The sequence below is a fragment of the Poecilia reticulata genome, chromosome 22, assembly GCF_904066995.2.
Source record: "Poecilia reticulata chromosome 22, P_reticulata-male-v2, whole genome shotgun sequence".
Taxonomy (NCBI): domain Eukaryota; kingdom Metazoa; phylum Chordata; class Actinopteri; order Cyprinodontiformes; family Poeciliidae; genus Poecilia; species Poecilia reticulata.
In genome coordinates this window covers 18,867,260-18,880,897 of record NC_088851.1, presented here as the reverse complement: position 1 = coordinate 18,880,897, position 13,638 = coordinate 18,867,260, and the positions used below count along the sequence as shown (strand labels likewise).

At 39.4% G+C, this 13,638-nt stretch overlaps 1 protein-coding gene across 1 annotated transcript in view; it reads left to right on the top strand.

The window, feature by feature from the left end:
• The first annotated feature begins 3,361 nt into the window (after nucleotides 1-3,361).
• Nucleotides 3,362-13,638, top strand: part of LOC103458496 (latent-transforming growth factor beta-binding protein 2) — a 106,701-nt gene continuing 96,424 nt past the window's right edge. The window contains exons 1-2 of the mRNA XM_008399342.3: nucleotides 3,362-4,172; nucleotides 9,656-9,729. Of these exons, the coding sequence (XP_008397564.1) occupies nucleotides 3,778-4,172; nucleotides 9,656-9,729 (469 nt within the window). The 5' untranslated portion in view covers nucleotides 3,362-3,777. The remainder of the gene's footprint in view (nucleotides 4,173-9,655; nucleotides 9,730-13,638) is intronic.

The window sequence follows — 13,638 nt, the reverse complement described above, 5'->3', positions numbered from 1 at the left end:
TGTTGATTTGTACTTATAATAGGAGCCCTACATTCTGGCTGTATTGATACTGTTTGGCTTTCTAATGGATACGCTCGAACTATGACCTTCTACCTGCTCAGTGACGATAGGCCACTTTGTCCAGATTGAGTGGATGTAAATGTGAGAGTCACATTGACAAGTAAGCAGGTGGTGATTGTTCCAGCTTCAAAAACTCTGCATCAAATGACTCAAACCTGTCTAATAAAATAAAAAATGAAGGTATTATAATCAATGGACACAAAGCCAGTCCAACTTTAGTTGTTTTTGTAGCAAACACACACACAGAAATTTAAAGCTTAAGTTTTGTTATTGTTACTGCGCAGTCCTTTGCCTCGTGAGAAACTGTGCGGTGTAATGCACTTATATTTCTGCAGCGTTTGAAAAACGATAGGAGTGGCTTAGTCGTCATGCCAGAGTTTTCAAAGACCTCTTTGTGTAGAAGTGTTGGTCATGGCCAGAGACATCCAACTAGCATTTATTCTAAAGTTCCTCCAGATGCTGCAAATTGTATCAGCTGGGACTATGTTAATATGCATTTTTATAACATGGATGGTTGCGTCACAGATCATTAGTGATTCCCAAAAAAGGCGTACTTGTGAATGAAAGGTAACTCTTGAGCTTTTCAGTAGCACAGTCAGGAATGTCGACCAGCTGCATTAGTTAGTCTAAGAAACGTTAGTACCTTTAAATGATCCTCATCTCAACGTGGCAATATGAAATACTACATGGAGCAACAATGTTTTTAAGAAATGGATTTTGTAAGCTGTACTGTTATTAAATGTTTGTTCATGTGTTTCCCTGCAGCTGCACTTGAGACCAGGAAAATACCCAAGTTCATGTTGCCAAATACATCACATTCTTTGGCAAAATAATCCTCATCAAAGGGACAAAAACCTTCAGAATGAACATAGATGTAGCTCTCCAGAGCATTGGCCCAACAAACTTATTTAAGGATACAAAGTTATTTTCCTCCCAGGTAATTTCTTTTAAGGTCAGATTTTATTTCCAGGGATGCTTGTAATAGCTCTAAGGTAGTTTAAGGAAGAATGGAGATTTCCAAGTTATGCCAATACTTTCACAAGTTAAGTAATATATTGAATTAAATAAGCAAACAATTGGTTATTGTTGGAAGTACTTAAAAGCTGAGATGAATCTTGAACCTTTTCACATAATTTAGTGTGTTTTATTGGGATCTGATGTGATATACCAACAGTTTTTTTTAAGTTATTAGTCTGTTAGAAAACTTTGTCCTTCTCAAAGTATCAGCTCAAATTAGATTTCCTGATTTGTAGAGTAAACACACATATCTATCCTTAGGACAGACTCCCCCACTTAAGCTCTTGATCTCCACTGCTTCTCCAGAGTAAGGTCTCAACTTTTTATCATGTTTTATTAATGGACTATAAAGTGCTCTGTGGCATGATAAGGGAAAATTGCTCAACATATTACCACAACACAAGAGTAAGCCTAAAACTTTTCTGTAAAGCGATTATTATTGGGTCACACTGTAGACAGGTTTTCTATTGGACAGATGTTAACACCAAAGTTCTGATTATTGTAATGAAATATTCTCAGGGCCGGAAAACATAAATCTTCCTGTTGAATGTTGTTCTTAATATGACTGTTCATCCATCTCAGACCTTAAGAGTCTCCTTCACTTATCACCTCGGGATCCTCCAGAATGAGCTGGAAAGTGCTGGTGTGGAAAGGGATGCTCGGGTCTCCAGAACTGGAGATGTCCGATATGAGAATAAGAGTAAAACAATGGATGAATGGATGGATCCAACAATTAATTAATCCCAAGTGAATAGAAGAAGTATTTCCTAAAAGTCAGACGACGTGACCTGATATCTCTAAAAGCCCAACAGAAAACACAAAATTTTAGCTCATTGTTAATAAATGAAACTCTCTTGTTTTAAATAAATAAAGTGGCAATGGAGTGTGAAAATTTTGAATTTGTCAATTCACACTTGCGGGGAAAGCTACAGTTACTGTCCAGGTCACAGGTCTATCATTTTGAGCTTATGCGCACTAAATTTCAATTTGTTTTCAGAATGTATTGGTGTTAATCTAAGTGTCTAGGGGCTGGATCGCCGAAATCTCCACGTTCGACTGCCACCCCATCCTTTTGGCACCGGTCTTTCGTGGATATCCCTGCAAATGGTAGACCCACTGAGGATAGCCTAACACCATTCCTATTGGCTTGGCCCTGTGAGGAGTGGCCAGATCACCAGCCACTCATGACAAACCCCAGTCCCAGGACTGGCTCCAGAGTGGGGTTCTGGCTCCACCGTACTGGGTGATGTCTGATGTCTCCGTCTTCCGGTTATCATGGGGAATGTTGAATCACTCTTTGTCTGACCCTTCACCCGGAGCCTATTTGTCATGGGAGAACCTAAGGGGCAATTAAGATTGCAGCCCTATGTAATAGCGCACACTGATGATGAGTACATGTAAACCTCTGACTAGCCCTGTGCATCTTTAAGAATTATATTGCATGGTCACTCTCATGGATGTTGCAGTTTAGCTGACAATTCCGCTTTCAAAGGCAAGACCACTGCAACCTCAATATCCTGTGTTTGTTTTATTTTGTATTTTACTTTTAGAGATATTCTTCTCAGGATAAGTCACCTTGAAAGGTCCACTCTGTGGGATTTATTCAAGTGAAGAGAGAGAATGGATGCAATACATTTTGTGTTTTTAATCTGATAAAAAAATCTGATAAAAAAGAGAGGAAACCATGCGTCTTTGTGGGCTAAATGAAAGGAACATGCCAATTGTCTCTGGGCTGTTTATGATCTTGTGGGAGAGGAGAAATGTGTTGTTTCCAGTCAGTCAGAGGGAAAATGATGATGCAGCATGGATGAGAGGGGATGGGAAACGTGATCTGTTACATAACTTGACCAGTTTTCCAACATTTAGGTTAGAGTTTGATCTGTGTGAGCTACCAAAATACAGTATAAAGGTATATAATAAAAAAAAGAAAACCTCTGATAGCAGCGGGGTACATTTGTACATAAAATCCATAGCCTTACTAAAACTAATCCAGCAATCAGAAACGCAAACTCTCACAGGGAAACATCTGGAAGTTGTGGTAATCTGAAATTTTATGACATTGTAATAGTTTGTCAGTTCAAATATAAATTGACGGTAATGATCGAAGCAGCTGCATCCGCGCTCATTCCAACTGCGTTCAAAAGAGTTGCAGTAAGAAACCCATCATGTAACTTGGCAGAGGGAAAAATGTGTGGCCACATGGACTTGTGTGTGGATGCAACACAAGGGGGTGTTACTTCTTGCGGAGCGCATGCAATCCCCTGCAAAAAATTCCCAGTGACTTCAGATCCAAGGAGGAGGTGATATTCATGGGAGCACGGTTCAAACTCTCACTTGGAGCACAGCTTCAGCAGCCTTTCAGCCGCTGCTCTCTCTGCGCTACTTTTCCTCTTGAACATAACCTAAAGCAGATTGAATAATGTTTGCTTAAAATAATAATAATAAAAAAAAAACATTCTGGAGAATTTTTTTCTACCCTTGGACAGATTTCAGGAGGTGATTTGAGAACTTGAAGACATTCTGTATGAGTGTTACCTGGGCATTATGAAAAGGTATCCAGGCGTCTTTCACTGCTGGGAGAGGATGCTTGTTTTGTAAAAAAAAACAAAAAAAAATTATAATTGCTTATATTTTTGTGACTCTTGATAAAAACTGTAACGCGATCTGCAACATTTTTGCGCGCTACTTTTAAGACTTTGCATGACCGAAATGGAGCGCACCGGATTAGCTGTTTTAATGGTTTTAAGTTTTGCGCTCATGCGGGTTGGCGAATGTCACCAGGACGGAACAGGTGGGAGGACCGGGGCAAGCCAGGTGGTCCCCGACCAGCAGATCAGTCAGGGTCACTCTCCCAAAGAAGCTCTGGACCTCTCGAAAACACCTACCACCGGCCAGTCGGCAACTCTGCACCGCATGTCCAGGGGAGCGTCAGCATCCAGAGATGAAACGGCTCACGCTGCTGGCGCATCCGGGGAAGACTTCGTCTCATCGTCGCACGACAGAGCGCAGCGCACAGCTAGACACCCGCAAACGAGCAGAGTGAACCGCAGGCAAAGCAGCAAGCCCGGCTCCTCCAGCACAAGACGACTGGCTGGGTAAGAGTGACAGCTTTCTGCTCCATAATAAACACCCAAACATTTTGTTTTCAAGCCATGCGGAGCAACAGGAGCAGGAATTTGAGTGACCTATTTTACTCTAGCAAGCATGAGTCCCTGTGGTTTACAGCACTGCGGTTGTGGCCCGGTTTTGCAGATTTTTTCTTCCAGTAATGGAAACCAGCAAATGATGTAACAAGAGCTACGAAGTTTTGTGTATATGCTCTTCAATATATTGCAGCTTTGCTGCGAATTTAGCTATGGAGTCAAATCAAAATAATTCATTGTAATTTCATTGTGTGCTAATACAATGTCCTTCCAAATGATTGAAATGTGAAAAGTCCATTTATTTCAGTACGTCAGAAAACGCACATATAGATTTCACACAGTGATTTCAAGTATGCACTTCTGTCAATCTAGATGATTTTGGAATTTGTCTGGTAAAACCCCAAATTATAGTGTCTTTGACATACAAAATACAATAAAATGCCAATAAATAAATGAATAGACAATCATGGGGAATACCGCTGACTTGACAGTTTTTCAGCAGTGATTGCTGCCCTCCATAAGGAGAATCGAGTCATTGCTTTCAAAACTGGCTCTTCATAGAGTCATATCCAGGAATATGAGAACGTTTAATGGTAGGAAAAAATATGGTAGTAAAAAGATGCACAGTCGATAGGAAAACCCTCAACAATGAGAGAACTGTCAAACAATTCCCATTCAACAGGAGATTTACAAGGCGTGGACTGCATCTGGAGTCATTGCTTCCAGAGTCACCACTCACAACGTAGCCAAGACATGGGCCATCTGTAGCACTCCTTGTGTTAAGTCACATGATATTGTCAAGTTTCTCAACTGGATTCGGGAGAAAAGAAGATTGTTCTTCTACTTTCAAATGGGAGTACATTTTACAAGTCCCACGGGGAATCTATGTGGCGTTGTCACGAGCAAGATGCCAGACACCAAACCAATCAATTCAGAGAAGCTAATGGATGTTATTATAGAACTTGGCCTTCCTTAGGTTTTCAACAGAACCACTAACTGATCACGCAAATGCCCCAAAGCACCGCTCCAGTAATTCATCCAAAATGAGTATAGCAATTATTGGGTGCATATACTGTACAGTACATGGGCATATATTTCAGGAGGCAGACATTTCGGTAATAAATTGTTACATTTTAAGAGAAACTGAACCACAAGATTGTCAAAATGAACAGAAATAAATGCTTGAAATATATATCTGCATAATAAGAGTCGATCAGTATTTTAATATGTTTAAGGCAGGAAGCTGTGTGTAGTGATAGTACAGTTTATGGTTGTAAGGAGTGTCTATATTCCCTCACTATCCTTTGCAGAACCTTCTTGTTTTCCGTAGTGTAACTTGAACACCACACTGGGTGATGGCAGTTTTTTTTTACCAGCTATCGGTGTGAAGATAAATGGATCATGTGTGTTTGTGCTGTTTGACATGGGATTATCACACTGCCATTACTACACCTTACTATATATTTACATTAATCACAGCAATAGAGCGGCAGCACTTCTGTAGTCTGTGGGCCTCCGTTCTGTGTTCCTGCTGTGACCATTTATTATAGTTGCTCAGCCAGAGTTTTGGCTCATGAGCATTTGCAAATTTGCACCATGATCAGAAACACCTGTTTCTCCAGTGGCTCTTTCTTTTTTGGTTTCTGCTTAACTCTAAAAGGATGATGGGTTGTTTCCACAATGGAGCACTTTTCATTTTGTTAAATGAAGCCTTCTGTATCCTCTCCTCCATGCTCCACAGGGACATGGCTTGAACTCAACTAGATGGTGAATATTTATATAATAATCAGAACGGGATTATAATGGCTCACCTTAGGCTGCAGACAGTGAAGTATAAATGTTTCATTACAGAGCTGTTTTTGGGTTGAGGAAACTGTCTATGTGACTAGCTTATCGAAGGTTTATTTTAACAGCAAGCAGGAGGATTCAGATAATAGGTTAGGAGAAACATGAATATCATGCTTGGTTTCAAGCTAAACCTTGACAGACGCAGCTCCTTACTTTAAAAAATTTGGTGTGCATAATGTTGCGTTTATCTCTGTGTTTTATTTTTACGTAGGGACTGGATAACTGGATGATAACATGTGACCTAAATTATTTTAAAACTAGATTTGAATGGACAAGCTTACATTATGGATTTATTGTGAATTTTGCCTCATCCACATATGGTCTTAATCAGGGATGCCCAAGTCCAGCCCTGGAGAGCTACTGTCCTGCAACTTTGACGCAACCCTGAAAGTTTGCAACACAACCTCGACACACTTCTGTTACAATTCTGGCAGGATTTTATTTAATTTTTTTTTCAGAATTACTTTCATTCAACAATACTAAAGTTTTTTTTTTTTTCCAACGTCACGGCACAGGATGTCTACCGGATTTAAATTATAATCCTCCTCTAGATCATTTTCCTGTTGAATCCTCCAAGTGAGCTGACCTCAGGTTAACAAACTGATGGTGGACATTCTCCATCAGGTCTTTCTGCTAGAGAATGTCAATTCAGCCAAATGCTGAATCAGCAAATCAGCCTCAGATCATCACAATACCACCAGCATGTTTTGACTGTTGGTATGAATTTTTTTCTGGAATGCTTTGTTAATTTTACACCAAGCCTAACTCTATAACAAGACCCACATCTTCCTAAAAGCTCCACTTTCTTCTCATCACTCCACAGAATATCTTCCCCCAACTCTTAATGAGATAATCAAACTGTTCTCTTTTTTGGTTTGCAGATCTTCGCTAATCAGTATTTTTCCCACACATACTACTTTATCCTCTGTCTTTAATGTTGTTCTGGGTTATTTTGTGACCTCCCAATTGAGGCATTGTTGAGCTCTTGCATTAATTGTGGTGGGGTGACCACCTCTGGGGAGGTTCACCACTGTTCCTTGTTTTCTCTGTTGAGGATAATAGCTCTCATCGTGGTTAACTGGAGTCAACAACACTGAGACGAGGGTAGTGGTTAATATTTTTTAAAACAAGGCTTGGATGCACAAGCTTGCATTGTAGATTTATTGGAAATTTTGCCTCATGCACATATGGTGGACTGATAGATGTTTATACAGTGTGGAACAGACATTAATCAGTTTGCTCCAGACTGATTGACTTTGATTCCCGTCTCCTCTGTTCTCTAATTTCGTTAGATCAGATCACATTATGTGGCCTTTTGAGTTTCTTTTGTGTACTTTATGATGTCACACAGCTTCTATACGTGATTTCTTGATTAATTGGGATAATTAGGTGTAGGTATGGCTACTGAAGTTGATCGCAGCTGTCTAAAAAATGTGGTTAATTAAAGCAAAATCATGATTCAGTTTTGGAGTGATTTACTTTTTCACCAAATCAGGCTAATTGAAAAAATAAAACAACTTTATTTCCATTAATAAACTGCTTTCTGTAGTTACGCAGGTATTCTTCACTTGATAGCAACATTTTGTCGATAATTTGAAACATTTAAGTGTTATTGCAAAGCAAAGTCAGAGGAAAATGGTTTGTACTCTTACAGATTATCACAGGGCAAACCATTTTTCACACCTCTGTAAACACTTGAGCCAGCATGTGTCACTTTAAGTCTCTTCAGATTAGAGAAAATCCACCAAAACTTTAAATGAATCCACCCACCTTCACTTAACTTGGTCATTTTATAGTAATGCCACCTCTCAAAAAGAACTGTATCATCACAAGCTTAATTAGTTAGATATGAATCTATGTGTGAACCATAGGTTCTATAGTGTGAATTAAAGTTATTTATATTCCAACACAGCCAATAAGGACAACTTTCTTGAACTCTAATTACAATGAGGCATACTTAAATTATCTGTCTATTTCAATCTCTGTGCAAAGTAAAATACCCAGCCTCAATATTAGATTCCTCAAAAAAAAAGCACATCGTAAGCGTTTTGCTTGATTTTCTCCTCAAAAATACATAGAATGAACGGGTTTCCTTTAGTCCTGGGAACCATAAAAGAAGTGTTACATAAATCTGGGAAACACTGCCTTAAAGTAGTCTGCACGGTGAGTTTTATGGTTCTTATTCAAGCGTTTTCAGATGAATCATCTGCAGCCGGTTAGCAAAAGTGAATGTGTGACACATTTCCTCTTGGAATTCCCACTCCAATTCTCCTGTTTACTGGATTTCATACTCTGGCAGATCTGGGTACACTTAACTCTTAATCACATCCAAGTTGACTCAGTTGGACTCATGTTTTTTTTTTCTCTCAGCGCACATTACAGATTTCAGGTTGCTTCGGATAGCCCTCCACATCAAGTATGGAATAGGTGTAACTGCCTATACATATTGTTCCGTGGAGCCTAGTAGTATTGTTGCATTAGCGTCTCTATTACATACAGAAATCCCTTGATGGAATTTGAATGTGATGACTGATATCTTTGGCACGGGCTTGGCCTGATGTGCTTGATTAATGACAAAGCTGAGCTTGCCAGAGGGCCCAAACGACTGCATGTTATCCCCGTGACGCCTCAGAAACACTTGCAGCATCTAATAAGCGCAATCCATCTGAGGTCAACGAGTCAATCCCTGTTATCTTCTCAAATCACCATGAGTCAGACATCCACTTACTGTAATATCTTGTGAAAGGATGATGGGGCGCAGATCCATCTCAGCACGTTAACTGCTGCTCTGGAGTTGCTTTTGCGGTCTGGTGCCTTTTTAATCTGCCTTGCTACAAAAATTTGGCCTGGGCTCCAGGTGTGGATTAGAGAGTGCAAAGAATCCAGTTCAGACTGTTTAAAACTTGCCATCTCTTATTTGCTGAGTGATTTATAGAAAATGTGAGGTGTTTTTCATGTCCCGCGTGTCTCAGATAATCCCTGCAAGGTTCAAATAACACTGTTTGTGTTCACTTTGGATTCTCATCTAATAGAACAGGACCTTGTTGGTCCACAGTAAGACAGGGATTTCTGAAAAATTAATTAAAAAAAAGTTTGGTACAGCTTATTCTCAAAAGTGTTATAGCTGCAGGCCAGTCATACCAGAAGGATTAGAAGTACATCATTATTAAAGAGACATTTTTTTTTAGAATCCTCACTAACTCACAGTTATCCTTTGACTCTGTTGCCTCACAGCAAGAAGATCCAGTCTGGGGCCTTCTGCCTGGAGATAGCAATGTTCTTCCTGTGCATGTCTAGATTTCACGGATGTTCAGTTAATTGGAGATACTAAATTGTCCTTAGGTAAGAATTTATGCATGGTTGTTCTACTTGTTTGTCTCTCTTTGATGGACTGGTGACTTCTCTATAGTGTACCCCACCGTTTTTTTCATTTTCTGATGGTGATTGGGACTGCTACCCCAACAATCTTGCACAAAATCAACTTTGCACTAAAGAAAGTAGATGAATTATAAAGTGTGTAAGGGGATATATTTCTTAAGTACTATCAAACTTTTAAGTCACTCTGTTTTTTGTACATGTGCTTTCAGGCCAAATGTCTGTGGAGGTCAGCAGTGCTGCTCTGGTTGGGCAGTGGCTCCTGGAACCAACCGCTGCATAAAACGTAAGTATTATTCACAGTTTTGCACTTTATGGAAACTTTAAAACCTTTAAAGTTTATCACTGTATGAAAGTTGGTTTTCATCCCAGTCTGGGTTGAAAACCACAGTGAGTTGGTAGAATAATGATTATTGTTCAAATTTGTTTGTGAAAGTTTTCACATCAGTATTTTTTCTATTTGAACTTTTTCCCATTTTCTAGTTACAACACTGCACATATTTGTAAAAAGAAACTAAATTACCCCTTTCCAAATGTTTTTACAAATGACAATTTAAAAAGTATCATGCGCAGTTCCTGTTACCCTCTTCGTCCTCAGCTTAGTTATTTGCAGAACCACCTGTTGTTACATTTAGAGCTGCAATCTTTTCTAGAGAGTTTGGTTAATTTTTATTGCCATCTGAGTCAGGTTGGATGGAGAGAGTCTGTGGTAAGCAGTTTAACTCAGGCTGTTTGTTTATAGTCATTCTTCTGTTGGAAGGTGAAATTATGCCTCAGCCCAAAGACTTTACTAAGATCCCCTCTTCAATGATTGCCCCATCTTTAGCTGCATGTAGCTTCTCATCAACTGTGTTCCAGAAGACAAAACCTTCCTCACATGAGAACGTGGGGGCAGCAGCTGTGGACGACTCTGATGATATTTGCAATGACACTCAACAGTGAGGTTGTGGTTCTGATGGACTCAAATAAACCCAGATATTTCATTTTGTCTTATAGACATTTTTTGCTGGCTAAAATATGACAAAGACTCAGATCAGCCGATTATCTTGCTTTACCTATAAATATAATTATATTTCGGCCCTTTATTTTTTTTAAATGTACAACCTTTGAATTTAGGTAATGCAGTCGAAAGATGTAAACCAATACCCATTAATGAACTTAAAAAAATATATATATATGCAAGCAAACAATAAAATGCACATCATACAAAGCTAATATGTATTTTCAGTGTTTCACACCATCCGAGTAAAACTGCAGTTCCAACAGAAAGCTGACCACAGCTGCACTTTTTCTCTCTTCTTCATTGCTGCTCGTTCTGCAGCGAGAGACAGACAGAGACGAGATACTTGCAGGTCTGCTAAGTCACGGTCATTCCGCTCCAAAACACAACGCATGTGTTCCTGGTGCTGCTCATGATTAAACTCATATAATTACACTCCTTCACACTGAACGACTCTCTGATAGCAGTCGGCGTGTCAATGGTCCACTGCTAAACTATATGAGAAATGTTGTTTGGAGTTTGCTGTGTGGTACTCATGAGCCAATCAATAAATGTAATCAGCTGTAAATCAGATCGTTCCCACGTAGTACTCGGATGTACAACAATCTGAAAACAGCCAGGCTGAGCCAGGCTGGTTCTGCTAATGGAAACAAATCTGGCTGGTGCGAACGGAGACCGAACCTCAAGTGGAAAAGCGCCAGTAGTGTTTTGCATGTAGGCCAAAAAGTTCAACATCTAACCAGACTCCATTAACCATGTGTTTGATGTGTCCCTTATATGACTTTTGACAAACTGCAGATGGGACCTCTTATGAATTTATTATTTCTTTCTCTTCCCACTCTTCCATATAGGCCATTTTTTGTGGTATGCATGACTAATAGTTGTCCTATGAAGAGATTCTCCCACCTGAACTGAGAATCTCTGGAGCTACCTTGGGCCTCTTGGCCCCTTCTTTGGTTTATCCTATGGTGTATAGCTATGTGTTACTTTGTGTTGGTCTATTCCCATAAGACGAATTGCATTAAGCGTTGGTTTAGTTCTTCAACATAGGCATTTGTGATTTCACTTTCTAGACCTATCTAAAAAAACTGATTACCCAAGGGTTAGTGTTTGGATGCCATGTTTTAATTTTATGTTAAACGCCGCCATAGTTTTCTGTAGACTGTAATAAGAGGTTGAAATAAGGACATTTTTCTCATTAAAAGTTATCTTTGAATTTTACAAGTGAAGAAAAACACTACACTGCAAGCGACATCTCTGTTGAGCAGCAAGAGAATGTGCCTACTGCTTCTCCGGTCCTTTTCAGATAATTATTTCCTCCTCACACATGCAAACACTTTTCACACACACTTTTTCACTGGTCAATTACACAATAGGCTTGAGTGACCCGGCAGTCTTCCTATTAGGCCTGCTTCTCTCTTTCACAGTCCATATATTGCACAATCTCACATAGACATGCTGCACAAACTGTGTATTGCATCCAACATAAAGACACAGACTGAAAGAGTAAATTTCATCTACCTGGACAAGTTCTGCCTAACGCTTCTGTGTTAAGGAAGAGAGTACACTTTAGTAGGCCAGGGGTCTGTCCAATCATCCGGGCCCCCTTAGAGCTTGGCCGTCACCAGAGTCTGACTGGAGGCTATGTTACTGGCTCCATTTTTGGCAAAGTGCCAGAACGTAGGCCACAGACTGGAATAGAGACTTGCGAATACCCCACTTAGAAGAATTTAGTGGACAGCTTGATTCGGTCCCTCCCCGAGTCCCAGGATACTTTTTAAGGAGATGCCAGTATGGGAAAACATTTTCACAGTGGGGGAAAGAAAAGGAACAAATCTGTCACATCTGAGAATAAGCGAGAACATAAATTTGCTGAGTTATATTTAAGAACTTCCTACTTGAGTGGATGATGTAATGTCTAACGTCCAAAGTGTCAACTGTGGGCTTTATAGCAATGCCTTCCTATCTAAGCAAATATATGTGAGGAACTGATTGCTGTTTTCTACCCAGGAAGCCCGCCGGTGTTTCTATTGAAACACATTTAGTAAAATGGAATACATCCGTGTGCGTGGGCTGATGCTGAAAATGTTGTTGTTGAGAACTTAACCCCCATGTATGTCCTGACAAGCTGAGGATAGATTATTACCAGACGTGTTTGTTTATGAAGTAATTTCTGAAAATAGCCAGTGTTGCCAAATACTATAAGTTTTTATTTACTTTGATTTACTTGACTTTTCTGTCGTTTGGTTAAGTTATGATACTGATTAAGGATTAAAGTTGATACGTTTATGTAATGTCATATATTTTAAGTGGCTGAAAAACAGTTTTTCTTTTGCCTTGTGTCGGTACATGAATGAAGTGTTTTGGCTCAGCCTTAGTGTTTCAGTTTTCTATATTATTTTAGGTTGCTTCAGATGCTTTGCAAAAGTATTCATACCACTTGAACTTTTTCACATTTTTTCACAATATAACTACAATCCTCAATGTGCTCTGACTAAAATTTTACTTTTTAGCCAAAAACACTGTGAGGTGGAAAATAAATACCCTAAATAACTCTGAAAACAAAATCCCATTGTTGAAATTTAGTGTTGGCAGCATCATGCTGTAGGGGTGCTTTACTTCTGCAGTGACAATGAAGTTGTTAGGAAGACAGATGCATCTAAGTACAGGGCAATTATAAACCCTGCTAGAGGCTTCAAAAGAGTTGAGTCTGGATTTCAACCTTTCAGCTGCACAACAATCGTCAACATATAACCAGAGCTACAATGGATCAAATTCAATCAAGTTACAATTGTGTGTTGGAATGAGCCAGGCAAAGTCCAGGCCTAAATCCAACTGAGAATCTGTAAGACTTTAAAATAGATGATCATAGATGCTCTCCATCCAGTCTGCTACAAGCTTTCTCTATTTTGCATAAATAAAACCAGTTGGAGTTTAATATGTTGACGTTTGTGGTTGCAATGTGACCAACTTTTAAAATGTTCAAGTAAAACACATTTAAAATCGCTGTATGTTTACCAAACATTTGGTAGGTTTTATAACATCAGATGGTTCAGAAACGGGGTGTTCTGCTATCTGCGCTAATGTTCATGCCAGTGTCTCAAAGACATGCTTTTCTGGAACACTGCAGATGTCAGTTCATTATTAGTTTAGATAACATTAATCACTAGATACGATTTAAATACATTTTATCCT